At 52.8% G+C, this 25,943-nt stretch overlaps 1 protein-coding gene across 1 annotated transcript; it reads right to left on the bottom strand.

Annotated features, from left to right (window-relative positions):
• Positions 1-465: 465 nt before the first annotated feature.
• On the bottom strand, positions 466-25,662 carry LOC137348906 (E3 ubiquitin-protein ligase CCNB1IP1). The gene is made up of 3 exons (XM_068014137.1): positions 25,366-25,662; positions 3,971-4,301; positions 466-965 (listed from the first exon to the last, which is right to left on the bottom strand). The coding sequence occupies exons 1-3, from the start codon at positions 25,660-25,662 to the stop codon at positions 736-738; spliced, it is 858 nt and encodes a 285-aa protein (XP_067870238.1). The 3' UTR covers positions 466-735.
• Between the last annotated feature and the right edge of the window lie 281 nt (positions 25,663-25,943).

Raw genomic sequence — 25,943 nt, 5'->3', positions numbered from 1 at the left:
AACGCACTGCCTGAAAGGGCGGCGGAAACAGATTCAATAGTAACTTTCAAAAGGGAATTGGGTAAATAGTTGCCAAGGAGAAAGTTGCAGGATTATGGGGAGCAACGGTAAAGATTGGAAGGAATTGGGTGGCACATTTGAGAGAGCTTGCACAGCTCTGATGGGCTGAATGGCCTCCTTCTGCACCGTACAATTCTGTGTTGCCTGTGGCACCTATTGGGGAGGCATTTTGAGGCTGATCTGCAGTAGTAAATGTTACAAAGGCAGAGTAAAATGACAAGACCACAATCCACATAAAGGCAAAAGGTTTTATCTGCCAAATCTTGAAAGAATCAACATGGTGAAACACTGTCAAATACTTGGGGGATGGGTGGGTAGAGAGACGAGCCGGTTATTTGGCTATCACGCGAAACAGGTCCTTGTGGAGAGGGACGGGCCAGCAGGAGCTGGCTGGCGGCAGCAGCCGATAGCAGGAGGTGACCTGCTGTTGGGCACAACTGTTGGATTCGTGTGCCGTTGTGTCAGTTTAAACAAGGCGACCTTGGTTGGCGCACGTCACTGTGAGTGGTGGTGGGGAGTGGGTACAGTGTGACATAGGGACATAACACATCAGGTAGAGGAGGAAGGGCCTTCGGCTCTGGTCAGTTGTGGTTGCGTCTGAATTGTGACTCCCCTTTCAGCCGGCTCCTGCACCTCGGTTTCACAGCCCCCACCCACCCCGGCAACCGTGTCAGCTCACATCTCTCTCATCTTTTTCATCTTGAAGGAGCTGCTGGGCCCTGGATGGGGGGCCTGATGGTGGTGGTGGTGATGGTGAGCCCGCTCGTCACCCGGAGAGAAGCTGAAGAAACCTCCGGGGCAGTCGGGAGCGGGTGAGCCGAAAAAGGACGGCCGGAGGCGGAAATCCCCCTCGCCTGATGGCTTCCTCGCTGGGGTCTCTGTGGAGACAAACTTGGCCATTCCACCTGCTGGAGAGAAGTAACCGTTCGATCACCTGTTTAATCATCACCGTGCCCTGCCTCTGCCCCTCCCCCTCACCCAGTCTAATCCCACTGTCTCCCTTCCCCTGACCCAGTCTAATCCCACTGTCTCCCTCCCCCCGACCCAGACTAATCCCACTGTCTCCCTCGCCCCGACCCAGACTAATCCCACTGTCTCCCTCCCCCCGACCCAGACTAATCCCACTGTCTCCCTCGCCCCGACCCAGTCTAATCCCACTGTCTCCCTCCCCCCGACCCAGTCTAATCCCACTGTCTCCCTCCCCCCGACCCAGTCTAATCCCACTGTCTCCCTCCCCCCGACCCAGTCTAATCCCACTGTCTCCCTCCCCCCGACCCAGTCTAATCCCACTGTCTCCCTCCCCCCGACCCAGTCTAATCCCACTGTCTCCCTCCCCCCGACCCAGTCTAATCCCACTGTCTCCCTCCCCCCGACCCAGTCTAATCCCACTGTCTCCCTCCCCCCGACCCAGACTAATCCCACTGTCTCCCTCGCCCCGACCCAGTCTAATCCCACTGTCTCCCTCCCCCGACCCAGACTAATCCCACTGTCTCCCTCCCCCCGACCCAGTCTAATCCCACTGTCTCCCTCCCGCGACCCAGACTAATCCCACTGTCTCCCTCCCCCGACCCAGTCTAATCCCACTGTCTCCCTCGCCCCGACCCAGTCTAATCCCACTGTCTCCCTCCCCCCGACCCAGTCTAATTCCACTGTCTCCCTCCCCCCGACCCAGTCTAATCCCACTGTCTCCCTCCCCCCGACCCAGTCTAATCCCACTGTCTCCCTCCCCCCGACCCAGTCTAATCCCACTGTCTCCCTCCCCCCGACCCAGTCTAATCCCACTGTCTCCCTCCCCCCGACCCAGTCTAATCCCACTGTCTCCCTCCCCCCGACCCAGTCTAATCCCACTGTCTCCCTCCCCCCGACCCAGTCTAATCCCACTGTCTCCCTCCCCCCGACCCAGACTAATCCCACTGTCTCCCTCCCCCCGACCCAGTCTAATCCCACTGTCTCCCTCCCCCCGACCCAGTCTAATCCCACTGTCTCCCTCCCCCCGACCCAGTCTAATCCCACTGTCTCCCTCCCCCCGACCCAGTCTAATCCCACTGTCTCCCTCCCCCCTACCCAGTCTAATCCCACTGTCTCCCTCCCCCCGACCCAGTCTAATCCCACTGTCTCCCTCCCCCCGACCCAGTCTAATCCCACTGTCTCCCTCCCCCCGACCCAGTCTAATCCCACTGTCTCCCTCCCCCCGACCCAGTCTAATCCCACTGTCTCCCTCCCCCCGACCCAGTCTAATCCCACTGTCTCCCTCCCCCCGACCCAGTCTAATCCCACTGTCTCCCTCCCCCCGACCCAGTCTAATCCCACTGTCTCCCTCCCCCCGACCCAGTCTAATCCCACTGTCTCCCTCCCCCCGACCCAGTCTAATCCCACTGTCTCCCTCCCCCCGACCCAGTCTAATCCCACTGTCTCCCTCCCCCCGACCCAGTCTAATCCCACTGTCTCCCTCCCCCCGACCCAGTCTAATCCCACTGTCTCCCTCCCCCCGACCCAGTCTAATCCCACTGTCTCCCTCCCCCCGACCCAGTCTAATCCCACTGTCTCCCTCCCCCCGACCCAGTCTAATCCCACTGTCTCCCTCCCCCCGACCCAGTCTAATCCCACTGTCTCCCTCCCCCCGACCCAGTCTAATCCCACTGTCTCCCTCCCCCCGACCCAGTCTAATCCCACTGTCTCCCTCCCCCCGACCCAGTCTAATCCCACTGTCTCCCTCCCCCCGACCCAGTCTAATCCCACTGTCTCCCTCCCCCCGACCCAGTCTAATCCCACTGTCTCCCTCCCCCCGACCCAGTCTAATCCCACTGTCTCCCTCCCCCCGACCCAGTCTAATCCCACTGTCTCCCTCCCCCCGACCCAGTCTAATCCCACTGTCTCCCTCCCCCCGACCCAGTCTAATCCCACTGTCTCCCTCCCCCCGACCCAGTCTAATCCCACTGTCTCCCTCCCCCCGACCCAGTCTAATCCCACTGTCTCCCTCCCCCCGACCCAGTCTAATCCCACTGTCTCCCTCCCCCCGACCCAGTCTAATCCCACTGTCTCCCTCCCCCCGACCCAGTCTAATCCCACTGTCTCCCTCCCCCCGACCCAGTCTAATCCCACTGTCTCCCTCCCCCCGACCCAGTCTAATCCCACTGTCTCCCTCCCCCCGACCCAGTCTAATCCCACTGTCTCCCTCCCCCCGACCCAGTCTAATCCCACTGTCTCCCTCCCCCCGACCCAGTCTAATCCCACTGTCTCCCTCCCCCCGACCCAGTCTAATCCCACTGTCTCCCCCCCCCCCCCCCCGACCCAGTCTAATCCCACTGTCTCCCCCCCCCCCCCCGACCCAGTCTAATCCCACTGTCTCCCCCCCCCCCCCCGACCCAGTCTCAACCTACTCTCTCCCTCATGACCCAGTCTAATCTAGCTCTCCCGCTCCCTCCCAGTCTAACCTCGCTTTCCCGCTCACTCCAGGTCTAATCTAGCTCTCCCGCTCCCTCCCAGTCTAACCTCGCTTTCCCGCTCCCTCCCAGTCTAATCTCGCTCTGCCGCTCCCTCCCAGTCTAGTCCCGCTCCCTCCCAGTCTATCCCGCTCCCTCCCAGTCTAGTCCCGCTCCCTCCCAGTCTAGTCCCGCTCCCTCCCAGTCTAGTGCCGCTCCCTCCCCAGGCTGTCAAATGCTACGCTTCAGCTCCCCACCAAAGGAGATATTAACAGAGCTGGCGATATCGGGAGCACACGGAGATAACAGGAGGGAGCAAGAGGAGATATTAGGACTGTTGACCAAGAGATTGGTCTAAGCTGACGAGTTGAAGGACAAAGTTGGGAGGCAGAGAGGTTGAGGAAAGTTATTCCAGAGGGTGGAGCCCTGGTGGCCTGAGGGACCAGAGCCTCTAATGCGACGTTTTGAACACCCTGGAGTGCTCGTACCTAAAGCCAGGCCATAGAGGGCTCCAGGAGGTCCTGCTGCCACGGCCGAATCCCCCTCTCCGGTCACAGCCATGCTGCGAAGACGGAGGCTGTCGTACAGGCCCTGCAGCTTCTGATACTGCCTGTTCCTCTCCATCAGCTTCTCTGATATCTCACTGTATTTCTTCTTATATTCCTCCAGCAGCTTCTTAAGTGAGGACACCTCTCCGCGGCTGTTGCTCACCTCCATGTCCTTGCCCTGGATCTGTTGAGTGTACAGCTTCTCCATCTGCCTCAGCCGCCCCTCTGCTTTGCTGTAGGCGTATTCTTGGTACATCCGTTCCTGGTGAATCTAGAGAGACCACACGTTAAAACCGCAGTTCAAATGGAGAGTGGGGTGGTGGAGATGGTGGGGAGCAACGAGCTTAAATTCACCGAGCCATTCCGAATGAAATCACCAAGGAAAAGGCCATTCGGCCCAGAGGTCCCACCACTACTTCATCAAAATATCCTTCTATTCCATTCTCCCTCATACGTTTATTTAGCTTTCCCTTGAATGCTATTCACATCAAACAGTGACAGCAAATTCCACATTCTTATTTACTCCATATACTTTCTATAACATGGAGACTGGAACTGGACACAGTGCTCCCTGTGTGATATGGAGACTGGAACTGTACACAGTGCTCAGAGTGTGATATGAAGACTGGAACTGTACACGGTGCTCCCAGTGTGATACGGAGACTGGAACTGTACACGGTGCTCCCAGTGTGATATGGAGACTGGAACTGTACACAGTGTTCCGAGTGTGATATGGAGACTGGAACTGTACACAGTGTTCCGAGTGTGATATGGAGACTGGAACTGTACACAGTGTTCCGAGTGTGATACGGAGACTGGAACTGTACACGGTGCTCCCAGTGTGATATGGAGACTGGAACTGTACACGGTGCTCCCAGTGTGATATGAAGACTGGAACTGTACACGGTGCTCCCAGTGTGATACGGAGACTGGAACTGTACACGGTGCTCCCAGTGTGATATGGAGACTGGAACTGTACACGGTGCTCCCAGTGTGATATGGAGACTGGAACTGTACACAGTGTTCCGAGTGTGATATGGAGACTGGAACTGTACACAGTGTTCCGAGTGTGATATGGAGACTGGAACTGTACACAGTGTTCCGAGTGTGATATGGAGTTCGGAACTGTACACAGTGCTCAGAGTGTGATATGAAGACTGGAACTGTACACGGTGCTCCCAGTGTGATACGGAGACTGGAACTGTACACGGTGCTCCCAGTGTGATATGGAGACTGGAACTGTACAAAGTGCTCCCAGTGTGATATGGAGACTGGAACTGTACACAGTGCTCCGAGTGTGATATGGAGACTGTAACTGTACACGGTGCTCCGAGTGTGATATGGAGACTGGAACTGTACACAGTGCTCCGAGTGTGATATGGAAACTGGAGCTGTACACAGTGCTCCGAGTGTGGTATGGAGACTGGAGCTGTACACAGTGCTCCGAGTGTGATATGGAGACTGGAACTGTACACAGTGCTCTGAGTGTGATATGGAGACTGGAACTGTACACAGTGCTCAGAGTGTGATCTGGAGACTGGAACTGTACATAGTGCTCAGAGTGTGATCTGGAGACTGGAACTGTACACAGTGCTCCGAGTGTGATATGGAGACTGGAACTGTACACGGTGCTCCGAGTGTGGTATGGAGACTGGAGCTGTACACAGTGCTCTGAGTGTGATATGGAGACTGGAACTGTACACAGTGCTCAGAGTGTGATATGGAGACTGGAACTGTACACAGTGCTCCGAGTGTGATGTGGAGACTGGAACTGTACACGGTGCTCCGAGTGTGATGTGGAGACTGGAACTGTACACGGTGCTCCGAGTGTGATCTGGAGACAGGAACTGTACACGGTGTTCCGAGTGTGATATGGAGACTGGAACTGTACACGGTGCTGCGAGTGTGATATGGAGACTGGAACTGTACACAGTGCTCCGAGTGTGATATGGAGACTGGAACTGTACACAGTGCTCCGAGTGTGATATGGAGACTGGAACTGTACACAGTGCTCCCAGTGTGATATGGAGACTGAACTGTACACAGTGCTAACAGTGTGATATGGAGACTGAACTGTACACAGTGCTCCGAGTGTGATATGGAGACTGGAACTGGACACAGTGTTCCAAGTGTGATATGGAGACTGGAACGAAACACAGTGCTCCGTGTGTGATATGGAGACAGGAACTGTACACAGTGCTCCGAGTGTGATATGGAGACTGGAACTGTACACGGTGCTCCCAGTGTGATATGGAGACTGGAACTGTACACAGTGCTGATAGTGTGATATGGAGACTGGAACTGTACACAGTGCTCCCAGTGTGATATGGAGACTGGAACTTTACACAGTGCTCCGAGTGTGATATGGAGACTGGAACTTTACACAGTGCTGAGAGTGTGATATGGAGACTGGAACTGTACACGGTGCTCCCAGTGTGATATGGAGACTGGAACTGTACACAGTGCTGATAGTGTGATATGGAGACTGGAACTGTACACAGTGCTCCCAGTGTGATATGGAGACTGGAACTTTACACAGTGCTCCCAGTGTGATATGGAGACTGGAACTTTACACAGTGCTCCGAGTGTGATATGGAGACTGGAACTGTACACGGTGCTCCCAGTATGATAGGGAGACTGGAACTGTACACAGTGCTGAGAGTGTGATATGGAGACTGGAACTGTACACAGTGCTCCCAGTGTGATATGGAGACTGGAACTTTACACAGTGCTCCGAGTGTGATATGGAGACTGGAACTGTACACAGTGCTCCCAGTGTGATATGGAGACTGAACTGTACACAGTGCTGATAGTGTGATATGGAGACTGGAACTGTACACAGTGCTCCCAGTGTGATATGGAGACTGGAACTTTACACAGTGCTCCCAGTGTGATATGGAGACTGGAACTTTACACAGTGCTCCGAGTGTGATATGGAGACTGGAACTGTACACGGTGCTCCCAGTATGATAGGGAGACTGGAACTGTACACAGTGCTGAGAGTGTGATATGGAGACTGGAACTGTACACAGTGCTCCCAGTGTGATATGGAGACTGGAACTTTACACAGTGCTCCGAGTGTGATATGGAGACTGGAACTGTACACAGTGCTCCCAGTGTGATATGGAGACTGAACTGTACACAGTGCTCCGAGTGTGATATGGTGACTGGAACTGTACACAGTGTTCCCAGTGTGATGTGGAGACCGGAGCTGTACACAGTGCTCCCAGTGTGATATGGAGACTGGAACTGTACACGGTGCTTCGAGTGTGATATGGAGACTGGAACTGTACACAGTGCTCAGAGTGTGATATGGAGACTGGAACTGTACACAGTGCTCCGAGTGTGATATGGAGACTGGAACTGTACACAGTGCTCCAAGTGTGATGCGGAGACTGGAACTGTACACAGTGTTCCCAGTGTGATATGGTGACTGGAACTGTACACAGTGCTCCGAGTGTGATAGGAGACTGGAACTGTACACGGTGCTCCGAGTGTGATCTGGAGACAGGAACTGTACACGGCGCTCCGAGTGTGATGTGGAGACTGGAACTGTACACGGCGCTCCGAGTGTGATGTGGAGACTGGAACTGTACACGGTGCTCCGAGTGTGATGTGGAGACAGGAACTGTACACGGTGCTCCGAGTATGATCTGGAGACAGGAACTGTACACGGTGTTCCGAGTGTGATATGGAGACTGGAACTGTACACGGTGCTCCCAGTGTGATACGGAGACTGGAACTGTACACAGTGCTCCGAGTGTGATATGGAGACTGGAACTGTACACGGTGCTCCGAGTGTGATATGGAGACTGGAACTGTACACAGTGCTCCGAGTGTGATATGGAGACTGGAGCTGTACACAGTGCTCTGAGTGTGATATGGAGACTGGAACTGTACACAGTGCTCTGAGTGTGATATGGAGACTGGAACTGTACACAGTGCTCAGAGTGTGATATGGAGACTGGAACTGTACACAGTGCTCCGAGTGTGATATGGAGACTGGAACTGTACACAGTGCTCCGAGTGTGATATGGAGACTGGAACTGTCCACAGTGTTCCCAGTGTGATATGGTGACTGGAACTGTACACAGTACTCCGAGTGTGATAGGAGACTGGAACTGTACACGGTGCTCCGAGTGTGATCTGGAGACAGGAACTGTACACGGTGCTCCGAGTGTGATATGGAGACTGGAACTGTACACAGCGCTCCGAGTGTGATATGGAGACTGGAACTGTACACAGTGCTCCGAGTGTGATGTGGAGACTGGAACTGTACACGGTGCTCCGAGTGTGATCTGGAGACAGGACGTGGCTGCAGGGATGGTGTAGGAGGGAGGGTTTTGGTTTCCTGGATAATTGGGGCTCTTTCTGGGGTAGGTGGGACCTCTACAAACAGGATGGTCTTCACCTGAACCAGAGGGGTACCAATATCCTGGGGGGGAGATTTGTTAGTGCTCTTCGGGGGGGTTTAAACTAAATCAGCAGGGGAATGGGAACCTAAATTGTAGTTCCAGTGCACAGGCTGTTGAGAGTAGTGAGGTAGGGGATAAGGTTACAGGGACGCAAGAGGGCACTGGCAAGCAAGAACTTGGTTTAAAGTGTGTCTACTTCAACGCCAGGAGCATCCGGAATAAGGTGGGTGAGCTTGCAGCATGGGTTGGTACCTGGGATCTCGATGTTGTGGCCATTTCGGAGACATGGGTAGAGCAGGGGCAGGAATGGATGTTGCAGGTTCCGGGATTTAGATGTTTCAGAAAGAGCAGAGAAGAGGGTAAAGGAGGGGGGGGTGTAGCATTGTTAATCAAGGAAAGTATTACAGCGGTAGAAAGGACGTTTGAGGACTCGTCTACTGAGGTAGTATGGGCCGAGGTTAGAAACAGGAGAGGAGAGGTCACCCTGTTGGGAGTTTTCTATAGACCTCCGAATAGTTCCAGAGATGTAGAGGAAAGGATAGCGAAGATGATTCTCGACAGGAGCGAGAGTAACAGGGTAGTGGTTATGGGGGACTTTAACTTTCCAAATATTGACTGGAAATACTATAGTTCGAGTACTTTAGATGGGTCTGTTTTTGTCCAGTGTGTGCAGGAGGGTTTTCTGACACAGTATGTGGACAGGCCAACCAGGGGCGATGCCACATTGGATTTGGTACTGGGTAATGAACCCGGCCAGGTGTTCGATTTAGATGTAGGTGAGCACTTTGGCGATAGTGATCACAATTCGGTTAGGTTTACCTTAGCGATGGGCAGGGACAGGTATATACCGCAGGGCAAGAATTATAGCTGGGGGAAAGGAAATTATGACGCGATTAGGCAAGATTTAGGATGTGTAGGATGGGGAAGGAAACTGCAGGGGATGGGCACAAACGAAATGTGGAGCTTATTCAAGGAGCAGCTAATGCGTGTCCTTGATAAGTATGTACCTGTCAGGCAGGGAGGAAGTTGTCGAGCGAGGGAGCCGTGGTTTACTCAAGAAGTTGAAGCGCTTGTCAAGAGGAAGAGGGCGGCTTATGTTAGGATGAGACGTGAAGGCTCAGTTAGGGCGCTTGAGAGTTACAAGCTAGCCAGGAAGGATCTAAAGGGAGGGCGAAGAAGAGCAAGGAGAGGACACGAGAAGTCATTGGCGGATAGGATCAAAGAAAACCCTAAGGCTTTCTATAGGTATATCAGGAATAAACGAATGATAAGAGTTAGAACAGGGCCAATCAAGGATAGTAGTGGGAAGTTGTGTGCGGAATCAGGAGATAGGGGAAGCGTTAAATGAATATTTTTCGTCAGTATTTACAGTAGAAAAAGAAAATGTTGCCGAGGAGATTACTGAGATACAGCCTACTAGGCTAGATGGGATTGAGATTCACAAGGAGGAGGTGTTAGCAATTTTGGAAAGAGTGAAAATAGATAAGTCCCCCGGGCCAGATGGGATTTATCCTACGATTCTCTGGGAAGCCAGGGAGGAGATTGCAGAGCCGTTGTTGTTGATCTTTAAGTCGTCATTGTCGACAGGAGTAGTGCCGGAGGACTGGAGGATAGCAAATGTTGTCCCCTTGTTCAAGAAGGGGAGTAGAGACAGCCCTGGTAATTATAGACCTGTGAGCCTTACTTCGGTTGTGGGTAAAATGTTGGAAAAGGTTATAAGAGACAGGATTTATAATCATCTTGAAAAGAATAAGTTCATTTGCGATAGTCAGCACGGTTTTGTGAAAGGTAGGTCGTGCCTCACAAACCTTATTGAGTTTTTCGAGAAGGTGACCAAACAGGTGGATGAGGGTAAAGCCGTGGATGTGGTGTATATGGATTTCAGTAAGGCGTTTGATAAGGTTCCCCACGGTAGGCTATTGCAGAAAATACGGAAGTATGGGGTTGAAGGTGATTTAGAGCTTTGGATCAGAAATTGGCTAGCTGAAAGAAGACAGAGGGTGGTGGTTGATGGCAAATGTTCATCCTGGAGTTTAGTTACTAGTGGTGTACCGCAAGGTTCTGTTTTGGGGCCACTGCTGTTTGTCATTTTTATAAACGACCTGGATGAGGGTGTAGAAGGGTGGGTTAGTAAATTTGCGGATGACACGAAGGTCGGTGGAGTTGTGGATAGTGTCGAAGGGTGTTGTAGGGTACAGAGGGACATAGATAGGCTGCAGAGCTGGGCTGAGAGATGGCAAATGGAGTTTAATGCGGAGAAGTGTGAGGTGATTCACTTTGGAAGGAGTAACAGCAATGCAGAGTACTGGGCTAATGGGAAGATTCTTGGTAGTGTAGATGAGCAGAGAGATCTTGGTCTCCAGGTACATAAATCCCTGAAAGTTGCTACCCAGGTTAATAGGGCTGTTAAGAAGGCATATGGTGTGTTAGCCTTTATTAGTAGGGGGATCGAGTTTCGGAGCCACGGGGTCATGATGCAGCTGTACAAAACACTGGTGAGGCCGCACCTGGAGTATTGCGTGCAGTTCTGGTCACCGCATTATAGGAAGGATGTCGAAGCTTTGGAAAGGGTGCAGAGGAGATTTACTAGGATGTTGCCTGGTATGGAAGGAAGGTCTTAGGAGGAAAGGCTGAGGGACTTGGGGTTGTTTTCGTTAGAGAGAAGGAGGAGGAGAGGTGACTTAATAGAGACATACAAGATAATCAGAGGGTTAGATAGGGTGGATAGTGAGAGTCTTTTTCCACGGATGAGGATGGCAAACACGAGGGGACATAGCTTTAAGTTGAGGGGTGAAAGATATAGGACAGATGTCAGAGGTAGTTTCTTTACGCAGAGAGTAGTAGGGGCGTGGAACGCCCTTCCTGCAACAGGAGTAGACTCGCCAACTTTAAGGGCATTTAAGTGGTCATTGGATAGACATATGGATGAAAATGGAATAGTGTAGGTCAGATGATCGGCGCAACATCGAGGGCCGAAGGGCCTGTACTGCGCTGTAATATTCTAATTCTAATTCTAAAAAACTGTACACGGTGTTCCGAGTGTGATATGGAGACAGGAACTGTACACGGTGCTCCGAATGTGATATGGAGACTGGAACTGTACACAGTGTTCCAAGTTGATTCTGGAGACTGGAACGAAACACAGTGCTCCGTGTATGATATGGAGACAGGAACTGTACACAGTGCTCCCAGTGTGATATGGAGACTGGAACTGTACACAGCGCTCCCAGTGTGATATGGAGACTGGAACTGTACACAGTGCTGAGAGTGTGATATGGAGACTGGAACTGTACACAGTGCTCCCAGTGTGATATGGAGACTGGAACTTTGCACAGTGCTCCCAGTGTGATATGGAGACTGGAACTTTACACAGTGCTCCGAGTGTGATATGGAGACTGGAACTGTACACGGTGCTCCCAGTGTGATATGGAGACTGGAACTGTACACAGTGCTGAGAGTGTGATATGGAGACTGGAACTGTACACAGTGCTCCCAGTGTGATATGGAGACTGAACTGTACACAGTGCTCCGAGTGTGATATGGTGACTGGAAATGTACACAGTGCTCCGAGTGTGATGTGGAGACTGGAACTGTACACGGTGCTCCGAGTGTGATGTGGAGACTGGAACTGTACACGGTGCTCCGAGTGTGATCTGGAGACAGGAACTGTACACGGTGTTCCGAGTGTGATATGGAGACTGGAACTGTACACGGTGCTGCGAGTGTGATATGGAGACTGGAACTGGACACAGTGCTCCAAGTGTGATATGGAGACTGGAACTGTACACGGTGCTTCGAGTGTGATATGGAGACAGGAACTGTACACGGTGCTCCCAGTGTGATATGGAGACTGGAACTGTACACAGTGTTCCAAGTGTGATATGGAGACTGGAACGAAACACAGTGCTACGTGTGTGATATGGAGACAGGAACTGTACACAGTGCTCCGAGTGTGATATGGAGACTGGAACTGTACACGGTGCTCCCAGTGTGATATGGAGACTGGAACTGTACACAGTGCTGAGAGTGTGATATGGAGACTGGAACTGTACACAGTGCTCCCAGTGTGATATGGAGACTGGAACTTTACGCAGTGCTCCCAGTGTGATATGGAGACTGGAACTTTACACAGTGCTCCGAGTGTGATATGGAGACTGGAACTGTACACGGTGCTCCCAGTGTGATATGGAGACTGGAACTGTACACAGTGCTGAGCGTGTGATATGGAGACTGGAACTGTACACAGTGCTCCCAGTGTGATATGGAGACTGGAACTTTACACAGTGCTCCGAGTGTGATATGGAGACTGAAACTGCACACAGTGTTCCCAGTGTGATGTGGAGACCGGAGCTGTACACAGTGCTCCGAGTGTGTTATGGAGACTGGAACTGTACACAGTGTTCCAAGTGTGATATGGAGACTGGAACGGAACACAGTGCTCCGTGTGTGATATGGAGACAGGAACTGTACACAGTGCTCCGAGTGTGATATGGAGACTGGAACTGTACACGGTGCTCCCAGTGTGATATGGAGACTGGAACTGTACACAGTGCTGAGAGTGTGATATGGAGACTGGAACTGGACACAGTGCTCCCAGTGTGATATGGAGACTGGAACTTTACACAGTGCTCCCAGTGTGATATGGAGACTGGAACTTTACACAGTGCTCCCAGTGTGATATGGAGACTGGAACTGTACACGGTGCTCCCAGTGTGATATGGAGACTGGAACTGTACACAGTGCTCCCAGTGTGATATGGAGACTGGAACTGTACACAGTGCTCCCAGTGTGATATGGAGACTGGAACTTTACACAGTGCTCCGAGTGTGATATGGAGACTGGAACTGTACACAGTGCTCCCAGTGTGATATGGAGACTGGAACTGTACACAGTGCTCCGAGTGTGATATGGTGACTGGAACTGTACACAGTGTTCCCAGTGTGATGTGGAGACCGGAGCTGTACACAGTGCTCCGAGTGTGATATGGAGACTGGAACTGTACACAGTGCTCCGAGTGCGATGTGGAGACCGGAGCTGTACACAGTGCTCCCAGTGTGATATGGAGACTGGAACTGTACACAGTGCTCCGAGTGTGATGTGGAGACTGGAACTGTACACGGTGCTCCGAGTGTGATGTGGAGACTGGAACTGTACACGGTGCTCCGAGTGTGATCTGGAGACAGGAACTGTACACGGTGTTCCGAGTGTGATATGGAGACTGGAACTGTACACGGTGCTCCGAGTGTGATATGGAGACTGGAACTGTACACAGTGCTCCAAGTGTGATGTGGAAACTGGAATTGTACACAGTGTTCCCAGTGTGATATGGTGACTGGAACTGTACACAGTGCTCCGAGTGTGATAGGAGACTGGAACTGTACACGGTGCTCCGAGTGTGATCTGGAGACAGGAAATGTACACGGTGCTCCGAGTGTGATATGGAGACTGGAACTGTACACAGTGTTCCAAGTGTGATCTGGAGACTGGAACGAAACACAGTGCTCCGTGTGTGATATGGAGACAGGAACTGTACACAATGCTCCCAGTGTGATATGGAGACTGGAACTGTACACAGTGCTCCCAGTGTGATATGGAGACTGGAACTGTACACAGTGCTGAGAGTGTGATATGGAGACTGGAACTGTACACAGTGCTCCCAGTGTGATATGGCGACTGGAACTTTACACAGTGCTCCGAGTGTGATATGGAGACTGGAACTGTACACAGTGCTCCCAGTGTGATATGGAGACTGAACTGTACACAGTGCTCCGAGTGTGATATGGTGACTGGAACTGTACACAGTGTTCCCAGTGTGATGTGGAGACCGGAGCTGTACACAGTGCTCCCAGTGTGATATGGAGACTGGAACTGTACACAGTGCTCCGAGTGTGATGTAGAGACAGGAACTGTACACGGTGCTCCGAGTGTGATGTGGAGACTGGAACTGTACACAGTGTTCCAAGTGTGATATGGAGACTGGAACGGAACACAGTGCTCCGTGTGTGATATGGAGACAGGAACTGTACACAGTGCTCCGAGTGTGATATGGAGACTGGAACTGTACACGGTGCTCCCAGTGTGATATGGAGACTGGAACTGTACACAGTGCTGAGAGTGTGATATGGAGACTGGAACTGTACACAGTGCTCCCAGTGTGATATGGAGACTGGAACTTTACACAGTGCTCCCAGTGTGATATGGAGACTGGAACTGTACACGGTGCTCCCAGTGTGATATGGAGACTGGAACTGTACACGGTGCTCCCAGTGTGATATGGAGACTGGAACTGTACACAGTGCTCCCAGTGTGATATGGAGACTGGAACTGTACACAGTGCTCCAAGTGTGATATGGAGACTGGAACTGTACACGGTGCTTCGAGTGTGATATGGAGACTGGAACTGTACACAGTGCTCCCAGTGTGATATGAAGACTGAACTGTACACAGTGCTAACAGTGTGATATGGAGACTGAACTGTACACAGTGCTCCGAGTGTGTTATGGAGACTGGAACTGTACACAGTGTTCCAAGTGTGATATGGAGACTGGAACGGAACACAGTGCTCCGTGTGTGATATGGAGACAGGAACTGTACACAGTGCTCCGAGTGTGATATGGAGACTGGAACTGTACACGGTGCTCCCAGTGTGATATGGAGACTGGAACTGTACACAGTGCTGAGAGTGTGATATGGAGACTGGAACTGGACACAGTGCTCCCAGTGTGATATGGAGACTGGAACTTTACACAGTGCTCCCAGTGTGATATGGAGACTGGAACTTTACACAGTGCTCCCAGTGTGATATGGAGACTGGAACTGTACACGGTGCTCCCAGTGTGATATGGAGACTGGAACTGTACACAGTGCTCCCAGTGTGATATGGAGATTGGAACTGTACACAGTGCTCCCAGTGTGATATGGAGACTGGAACTTTACACAGTGCTCCGAGTGTGATATGGAGACTGGAACTGTACACAGTGCTCCCAGTGTGATATGGAGACTGAACTGTACACAGTGCTCCGAGTGTGATATGGTGACTGGAACTGTACACAGTGTTCCCAGTGTGATGTGGAGACCGGAGCTGTACACAGTGCTCCGAGTGTGATATGGAGACTGGAACTGTACACAGTGCTCCGAGTGCGATGTGGAGACCGGAGCTGTACACAGTGCTCCCAGTGTGATATGGAGACTGGAACTGTACACAGTGCTCCGAGTGTGATGTGGAGACTGGAACTGTACACGGTGCTCCGAGTGTGATGTGGAGACTGGAACTGTACACGGTGTTCCGAGTGTGATCTGGAGACTGGAACTGTACACAGTGCTCCGAGTGTGATGTAGAGACAGGAACTGTACACGGTGCTCCGAGTATGATCTGGAGACTGGAACTGTACACAGTGCTCCGAGTGTGATGTAGAGACAGGAACTGTACACGGTGCTCCGAGTGTGATGTGGAGACTGGAACTGTACACAGTGTTCCAAGTGTGATATGGAGACTGGAACGGAACACAGTGCTCCGTGTGTGATATGGAGACAGGAACTGTACACAGTGCTCCGAGTGTGATATGGAGACTGGAACTGTACACGGTGCTCCCAGTGTGATATGGAGACTGGAACTGTACACAGTGCTGAGAGTGTGATATGGAGACTGGAACTGTACACAGTGCTCCCAGTGTGATATGGAGACTGGAACTTTACACAGTGCTCCCAGTGTGATATGGAGACTGGAACTGTACACGGTGCTCCCAGTGTGATATGGAGACTGGAACTGTACACGGTGCTCCCAGTGTGATATGGAGACTGGAACTGTACACAGTGCTCCCAGTGTGATATGGAGACTGGAACTGTACACAGTGCTCCAAGTGTGATATGGAGACTGGAACTGTACACGGTGCTTCGAGTGTGATATGGAGACTGGAACTGTACACAGTGCTCCCAGTGTGATATGAAGACTGAACTGTACACAGTGCTAACAGTGTGATATGGAGACTGAACTGTACACAGTGCTCCGAGTGTGTTATGGAGACTGGAACTGTACACAGTGTTCCAAGTGTGATATGGAGACTGGAACGGAACACAGTGCTCCGTGTGTGATATGGAGACAGGAACTGTACACAGTGCTCCGAGTGTGATATGGAGACTGGAACTGTACACGGTGCTCCCAGTGTGATATGGAGACTGGAACTGTACACAGTGCTGAGAGTGTGATATGGAGACTGGAACTGGACACAGTGCTCCCAGTGTGATATGGAGACTGGAACTTTACACAGTGCTCCCAGTGTGATATGGAGACTGGAACTTTACACAGTGCTCCCAGTGTGATATGGAGACTGGAACTGTACACGGTGCTCCCAGTGTGATATGGAGACTGGAACTGTACACAGTGCTCCCAGTGTGATATGGAGATTGGAACTGTACACAGTGCTCCCAGTGTGATATGGAGACTGGAACTTTACACAGTGCTCCGAGTGTGATATGGAGACTGGAACTGTACACAGTGCTCCCAGTGTGATATGGAGACTGAACTGTACACAGTGCTCCGAGTGTGATATGGTGACTGGAACTGTACACAGTGTTCCCAGTGTGATGTGGAGACCGGAGCTGTACACAGTGCTCCGAGTGTGATATGGAGACTGGAACTGTACACAGTGCTCCGAGTGCGATGTGGAGACCGGAGCTGTACACAGTGCTCCCAGTGTGATATGGAGACTGGAACTGTACACAGTGCTCCGAGTGTGATGTGGAGACTGGAACTGTACACGGTGCTCCGAGTGTGATGTGGAGACTGGAACTGTACACGGTGCTCCGAGTGTGATCTGGAGACAGGAACTGTACACGGTGTTCCGAGTGTGATATGGAGACTGGAACTGTACACGGTGCTCCGAGTGTGATATGGAGACTGGAACTGTACACAGTGCTCCAAGTGTGATATGGAGACTGGAACTGTACACGGTGCTTCGAGTGTGATATGGAGACTGGAACTGTACACAGTGCTCCCAGTGTGATATGGAGACTGAACTGTGCACAGTGCTCCGAGTGTGATACGGAGACTGGAACTGTACACAGTGTTCCAAGTGTGATATGGAGACTGGAACAAAACACAGTGCTCCGAGTGTGATATGGAGACTGGAACTGTACACGGTGCTCCCAGTGTGATATGGAGACTGGAACTGTACACAGTGCTGAGAGTGTGATATGGAGACTGGAACTGTACACAGTGCTCCCAGTGTGATATGGAGACTGGAACTTTACACAGTGCTCCCAGTGTGATATGGAGACTGGAACTTTACACAGTGCTCCCAGTGTGATATGGAGACTGGAACTGTACACAGTGCTGAGAGTGTGATATGGAGACTGGAACTGACACAGTGCTGAGAGTGTGATATGGAGACTGGAACTGTACACAGTGCTCCCAGTGTGATATGGAGACTGGAACTTTACACAGTGCCCGAGTGTGATATGGTGACTGGAACTGTACACAGTGTTCCCAGTGTGATGTGGAGACCGGTGCTGTACACAGTGCTCCGAGTGTGATATGGAGACTGGGACTGTACACAGTGCTCCGAGTGTGATGTGGAGACTGGAACTGTACACGGTGCTCCGAGTGTGATGTGGAGACTGGAACTGTACACGGTGCTCCGAGTGTGATCTGGAGACAGGAACTGTACACTGTGTTCCAAGTGTGATATGGAGACTGGAACTGTACACGGTGCTTCGAGTGTGATATGGAGACTGGAACTGTACACAGTGCTCCCAGTGTGATATGGAGACTGAACTGTACACAGTGCTAACAGTGTGATATGGAGACTGAACTGTACACAGTGCTCCGAGTGTGATATGGAGACTGGAACTGTCCACGGTGTTCCAAGTGTGATATGGAGACTGGAACGAAACACAGTGCTCCGTGTGTGATATGGAGACAGGAACTGTACACAGTGCTCCGAGTGTGATATGGAGACTGGAACTGTACACGGTGCTCCCAGTGTGATATGGAGACTGAACTGTACACAGTGCTCCGAGTGTGATATGGAGACTGGAACTTTACACAGTGCTCCCAGTGTGATATGGAGACTGGAACTGTACACAGTGCTCCGAGTGTGATATGGAGACTGAACTGTACACAGTGCTCCGAGTGTGATATGGTGACTGGAACTGTACACAGTGTTCCCAGTGTGATATGGTGACTGGAACTGTACACAGTGTTCCCAGTGTGATGTGGAGACTGGAACTGTACACAGTGCTCCGAGTGTGATGTGGAGACTGGAACTGTACACGGTGCTCCGAGTGTGATGTGGAGACTGGAACTGTACACAGTGCTCAGAGTGTGATATGGAGACTGGAACTGTACACGGTGCTCCCAGTGTGATATGGAGACTGGAACTGTACACGGTGTTCCGAGTGTGATATGGAGACTGGAACTGTAACAGTGCTCCAAGTGTGATATGGAGACTGGAACTGTACACGGTGCTTCGAGTGTGATATGGAGACTGGAACTGTACACAGTGCTCCCAGTGTGATATGGAGACTGAACTGTACACAGTGCTAACAGTGTGATATGGAGACTGAACTGTACACAGTGCTCCAAGTGTGATACGGAGACTGGAACTGTACACAGTGTTCCAAGTGTGATATGGAGACTGGAACAAAACACAGTGCTCCGTGTGTGATATGGAGACAGGAACTGTACACAGTGCTCCGAGTGTGATATGGAGACTGGAACTGTACACGGTGCTCCCAGTGTGATATGGAGACTGGAACTGTACACAGTGCTGAGAGTGTGATATGGAGACTGGAACTGTACACAGTGCTCCCAGTGTGATATGGAGACTGGAACTTTACACAGTGCTCCCAGTGTGATATGGAGACTGGAACTTTACACAGTGCTCCGAGTGTGATATGGAGACTGGAACTGTACACAGTGCTCCCAGTGTGATATGGAGACTGGAACTGACACAGTGCTGAGAGTGTGATATGGAGACTGGAACTGTACACAGTGCTCCCAGTGTGATATGGAGACTGGAACTTTACACAGTGCTCCGAGTGTGATGTGGAGACTGGAACTGTACACGGTGCTCCGAGTGTGATGTGGAGACTGGAACTGTACACGGTGCTCCGAGTGTGATCTGGAGACAGGAACTGTACACTGTGTTCCGAGTGTGATATGGAGACTGGAACTGTACACGGTGCTTCGAGTGTGATATGGAGACTGGAACTGTACACAGTGCTCCCAGTGTGATATGGAGACTGCACTGTACACAGTGCTAACAGTGTGATATGGAGACTGAACTGTACACAGTGCTCCGAGTGTGATATGGAGACTGGAACTGTACACGGTGTTCCAAGTGTGATATGGAGACTGGAACGAAACACAGTGCTCCGTGTGTGATATGGAGACAGGAACTGTACACAGTGCTCCGAGTGTGATATGGAGACTGGAACTGTACACGGTGCTCCCAGTGTGATATGGTGACTGAACTGTGCACAGTGCTCCGAGTGTGATATGGAGACTGGAACTTTACACAGTGCTCCGAGTGTGATATGGTGACTGGAACTGTACACAGTGTTCCCATTGTGATATGGTGACTGGAACTGTACACAGTGCTGAGAGTGTGATATGGAGACTGGAACTGACACAGTGCTGAGAGTGTGATATGGAGACTGGAACTGTACACAGTGCTCCCAGTGTGATATGGAGACTGGAACTTTACACAGTGCCCGAGTGTGATATGGTGACTGGAACTGTACACAGTGTTCCCAGTGTGATGTGGAGACCGGTGCTGTACACAGTGCTCCGAGTGTGATATGGAGACTGGGACTGTACACAGTGCTCCGAGTGTGATGTGGAGACTGGAACTGTACACGGTGCTCCGAGTGTGATGTGGAGACTGGAACTGTACACGGTGCTCCGAGTGTGATCTGGAGACAGGAACTGTACACTGTGTTCCGAGTGTGATATGGAGACTGGAACTGTACACGGTGCTTCGAGTGTGATATGGAGACTGGAACTGTACACAGTGCTCCCAGTGTGATATGGAGACTGAACTGTACACAGTGCTAACAGTGTGATATGGAGACTGAACTGTACACAGTGCTCCGAGTGTGATATGGAGACTGGAACTGTCCACGGTGTTCCAAGTGTGATATGGAGACTGGAACGAAACACAGTGCTCCGTGTGTGATATGGAGACAGGAACTGTACACAGTGCTCCGAGTGTGATATGGAGACTGGAACTGTACACGGTGCTCCCAGTGTGATATGGAGACTGGAACTGTACACAGTGCTGAGAGTGTGATATGGAGACTGGAACTGTACACAGTGCTCCCAGTGTGATATGGAGACTGAACTGTACACAGTGCTCCCAGTGTGATATGGAGACTGGAACTTTACACAGTGCTCCCTGTGTGATATGGAGACTGGAACTGTACACAGTGCTCCGAGTATGATATGGAGACTGAACTGTACACAGTGCTCCGAGTGTGATATGGTGACTGGAACTGTACACAGTGTTCCCAGTGTGATATGGTGACTGGAACTGTACACAGTGTTCCCAGTGTGATGTGGAGACTGGAACTGTACACAGTGCTCCGAGTGTGATGTGGAGACTGGAACTGTACACGGTGCTCCGAGTGTGATGTGGAGACTGGAACTGTACACAGTGCTCAGAGTGTGATATGGAGACTGGAACTGTACACGGTGCTCCCAGTGTGATATGGAGACTGGAACTGTACACGGTGTTCCGAGTGTGATATGGAGACTGGAACTGTAACAGTGCTCCAAGTGTGATATGGAGACTGGAACTGTACACGGTGCTTCGAGTGTGATATGGAGACTGGAACTGTACACAGTGCTCCCAGTGTGATATGGAGACTGAACTGTACACAGTGCTAACAGTGTGATATGGAGACTGAACTGTACACAGTGCTCCAAGTGTGATACGGAGACTGGAACTGTACACAGTGTTCCAAGTGTGATATGGAGACTGGAACAAAACACAGTGCTCCGTGTGTGATATGGAGACAGGAACTGTACACAGTGCTCCGAGTGTGATATGGAGACTGGAACTGTACACGGTGCTCCCAGTGTGATATGGAGACTGGAACTGTACACAGTGCTGAGAGTGTGATATGGAGACTGGAACTGTACACAGTGCTCCCAGTGTGATATGGAGACTGGAACTTTACACAGTGCTCCCAGTGTGATATGGAGACTGGAACTTTACACAGTGCTCCGAGTGTGATATGGAGACTGGAACTGTACACAGTGCTCCCAGTGTGATATGGAGACTGGAACTGACACAGTGCTGAGAGTGTGATATGGAGACTGGAACTGTACACAGTGCTCCCAGTGTGATATGGAGACTGGAACTTTACACAGTGCTCCGAGTGTGATGTGGAGACTGGAACTGTACACGGTGCTCCGAGTGTGATGTGGAGACTGGAACTGTACACGGTGCTCCGAGTGTGATCTGGAGACAGGAACTGTACACTGTGTTCCGAGTGTGATATGGAGACTGGAACTGTACACGGTGCTTCGAGTGTGATATGGAGACTGGAACTGTACACAGTGCTCCCAGTGTGATATGGAGACTGCACTGTACACAGTGCTAACAGTGTGATATGGAGACTGAACTGTACACAGTGCTCCGAGTGTGATATGGAGACTGGAACTGTACACGGTGTTCCAAGTGTGATATGGAGACTGGAACGAAACACAGTGCTCCGTGTGTGATATGGAGACAGGAACTGTACACAGTGCTCCGAGTGTGATATGGAGACTGGAACTGTACACGGTGCTCCCAGTGTGATATGGTGACTGAACTGTGCACAGTGCTCCGAGTGTGATATGGAGACTGGAACTTTACACAGTGCTCCGAGTGTGATATGGTGACTGGAACTGTACACAGTGTTCCCATTGTGATATGGTGACTGGAACTGTACACAGTACTCCGAGTGTGATATGGAGACTGGAACTGTACACAGTGCTCCCAGTGTGATATGGAGACTGGAACTGTACACAGTGCTCCCAGTGTGATATGGAGACTGGAACTGTACACAGTGCTCAGAGTGTGATGTGGAGACCGGAGCTGTACACAGTGCTTCGAGTGTGATATGGAGACTGGAACTGTACACAGTGCTCCGAGTGTGATATGGAGACCGGAACTGTACACAGTGCTTCGAGTGTGATATGGAGACCGGTACTGTTCACAGTGCTCCGAATGTGATTTGGAGACTGGAACTGTGCACAGTGCTCCAAGTGTGAAATGCAGACTAGAACTGTACACAGTGCTCAGAGTGTGATATGGAGACCCGAACTACACACAGTGCTCCCAGTGTTATATGGAGACTGGAACTGTACACAGTGCTCAGAGTGTGATGTGGAGACCGGAGCTGTACACAGTGCTCAGAGTGTGATATGGAGACTGGAACTGTGCACAGTGCTCCGATTACTCCTGCTGATTTCCCTGCTCTTTCCCATAGCCTTACAAAACAGGAAGCACCTTTCTCATGCAAAGGGGTAGTGAACACTCACTCCCCTCCCCGCAAGAGGATGTGAATGCTGGAGGGTCATAGCGATTTTCCAGATTGCGATTGATGGATTTTTGATGTGAAGAGGAGGCCATTCAGCCCATCGTTGCCATACCACCAGTCAGATCGTGCCTGATCTGTATCTTCACTCCATTTACCTACCTTTGCTGCATGTCCCTCAATACCCTTACCCAACAACAGTCTATCGATCTCAGTTTTGAAAATTTCAGTTGTCTCTCCGGCATCCACAGACTTTTCATGGAGAGAGTTCCAGATTTTCGCCCCCCACTTTGTATGAAGAAGCGCTTCCTTACATCACCCCTGAACAGCCTGGCTTGAATTTTGAGATCCTTCCCCTTGTTCTGGCCTCCCCCCCCCCCCCACCCCACCCACCATCACTAGAGGAAATAGGGTCGATTGAGAGAGACTATCACATCTTTTAATCATCTTAAGCTCCTCAGTTAGATCATCCCTTAATCTTCTATACTCGAGGGAATACAAGCCTCCTTTATGCAATCCATCTGCATAATTTTGGTGAATGGGATCATTCTGGTGAATCTTAGCTGCACCCTCTCTGTCCCTCATGAGGTGGGATGCCCAGTACTGAACGCAGTGATCCACATGGGGATTTGATCAAGGTTCTGTACAGCTGTAACATAACGTTCAGTCCCTCTGTATTCCAGACTGCCTTCAAATATACAAAATAAAAATAATTTTACACCATCAACAGGACCAGCTGAATGGGGTTATTGGGACTCGGGTGAGGGTTACCGGGACCTCGAGGTGGGAGTTATTGGTACATTGGGAGCCCAGGATGGTGGGGGTATTAGGACTCCGGGTGGGGTTTATTGGGATCCCGGGGTTATCAGGGTCCATTGGGATCCCGCGGTTATCAGGGGCCCAGGGTGGAAGTTATCGGGACCCTGAGGTGGGGTATTTTTGGACCCCGGGCTGGGTGCTGCCTCGGACGCCGGGTGCGGGATACTCCATCAAACCCCGGGGGGGGATTCTTTGGGACCCCGGAGTGGATGCTGTCCCATGGAACCCCAGGGGGTGGGGGCTGCCCTGTGTGACCCCGGGGAGGTGGGTGATGCCCTGTGGGACCCTGGGGAGGTGGGTGATGCCCTGTGGGACCCTGGGGAGGTGGGTGATGCCCTGTGGGACCCCGGGGAGGTGGGGGCTGCCCTGTGGGACCCCGGGGAGGTGGGATTGCCCTGTGGGACCCCGGGGAGGTGGGTGATGCCTGATGGGACCCCAGGGGGTGGGTGATGCTCTGTGGGACGACAGGGTGGGTGATGCCCTGTGGGACGCCAGAGTGGGTGGGTGATGCCCTGTGGGACGCCAGGGTGGGTGATGCTCTGTGGGACCCCGGGGAACGTGGGTGATGCTCTGTGGGACCCCGGGGAACGTGGGTGATGCTCTGTGGGACCCCGGGGGGGTGGGTGATGCTCTGTGGGACAGGGTGGGTGATGCTCTGTGGGACCCCGGGGAACGTGGGTGATGCTCTGTGGGACCCCGGGGAGGTGGGTGATGCTCTGTGGGACGCCAGGGTGGGTGGGTGATGCCCTGTGGGACGCCAGGGTGGGTGATGCTCTGTGGGACCCCGGGGAACGTGGGTGATGCTCTGTGGGACCCCGGGGAACGTGGGTGATGCTCTGTGGGACCCCGGGGAGGTGGGTGATGCTCTGTGGGACCCCGGGGAGGTGGGTGATGCTCTGTGGGACGCCAGGGTGGGTGATGCTCTGTGGGACCCCGGGGGCGGTGGGGGCTGCCCTGTGGGACCGCGGGGCGGTGGGTGATGCCCTGTGGGATCCCGGGGGGGTGGGTGAAGCTCTGAAGGATCCCGGGGGCGGTGGGGGCTGCCCTGTGGGACCGCGGGGCGGTGGGTGATGCCCTGTGGGATCCCGGGGAGGTGGTTGAAGCTCTGAAGGATCCCGGGGGGGGGCTCCGGGTGATGCCCTGTGGGATCCCGGGGGGGTGGGTGAAGCTCTGGGATCCCGGGGGGGTGGGTGAAGCTCTGTGGGACGCCAGGGTGGGTGATGCTCTGTGGGACCGCGGGGCGGTGGGTGATGCCCTGTGGGATCCCGGGGGGGTGGGTGAAGCTCTGAAGGATCCCGGGGGGGTGGGGGCTCCTCTGTGGGACCGCGGGGGCGGTGGGTGAAGCTCTGTGGGACCCCGGGGGGGTGGGTGAAGCTCTGGGATCCCGGGGGGGTGGGTGAAGCTCTGTGGGACCCCGGGGGGGTGGCTGAAGCTCTGAAGGATCCCGGGGGGGTGGGGGCTCCTCTGTGGGACCCCGGGGGGGTGGGTGAAGCTCTGGGATCCCGGGGGGGTGGGTGAAGCTCTGGGATCCCGGGGGGGTGGGGGCTCCTCTGTGGGACCGCGGGCGGCCGGCGATACCTGGTAAGTCCAGAAGGCCAGGGCCCGGGACGCGATGTCCAGGATGAGCTCTGGCCGGAGGCCGGACAGCACCATGGCCTTGTACTCCTCGGACGGGCTGAGCTCGGTGCGGACAATGTCCAGCTTGCCGGCCAGGGCGCTCTTGCAGGCCGGGCAGAGGGCGGGCGAGCGGCTGAACTCGCCGCTGCCGTGCTGGTCGCAGAAGACGTGCGAACAGGCCGTGACCCAGGCGAAGCCGGAGAGCTTGGCTCGGCACTTGGCGAAGTTGCAGAGCAGCACATCCTCACACATCGCCATGGCGCCGGCACACGGTGGTGGGGGGGGCAGTGGCGAGGACGCATGCGCCGGGCGGGAAGGAGATGGGCAGAGCGCATGCGCCGGTGCGGTTGCGGGAAGAGCGCATGCACCGGGCGGGAACGAACCGGTGAGCGGGGCGCATGCGCCCGGGGAAGGAGCTGGTTGCGGCCAAGCGCGCGCGCCAGGCGCGCAACTGGAGCGCGTGTCTTGAGGGGAGGGCGAAGCGCAGTGTGAGGAGAAGAGCGCAGGCGCATCAAGGGAGTGGGCGGGGCGGAAACCGC

This window comes from Heterodontus francisci, chromosome 34, assembly GCF_036365525.1.
Source record: "Heterodontus francisci isolate sHetFra1 chromosome 34, sHetFra1.hap1, whole genome shotgun sequence".
Taxonomy (NCBI): Eukaryota; Metazoa; Chordata; class Chondrichthyes; order Heterodontiformes; family Heterodontidae; genus Heterodontus; species Heterodontus francisci.
Note: the sequence above shows the minus strand (reverse complement) of the source record. Positions and strands in the feature narration are given on the sequence as shown.

Excerpts from the sequence above, each read along its gene's own strand:
- LOC137348906 (XM_068014137.1), bottom strand. The coding sequence starts at position 25,662 with ATGGCGATGTGTGAGGATGTGCTGCTCTGCAACTTCGCCAAGTGCCGA. Across the intron at positions 4,302-25,365 it reads TGGCCTTCTGGACTTACCAG|ATTCACCAGGAACGGATGTA; the intron begins GTATCGCCGGCC and ends TGGTCTCTCTAG. Across the intron at positions 966-3,970 it reads CCTCTATGGCCTGGCTTTAG|GTGGAATGGCCAAGTTTGTC; the intron begins GTACGAGCACTC and ends TCTCTCCAGCAG.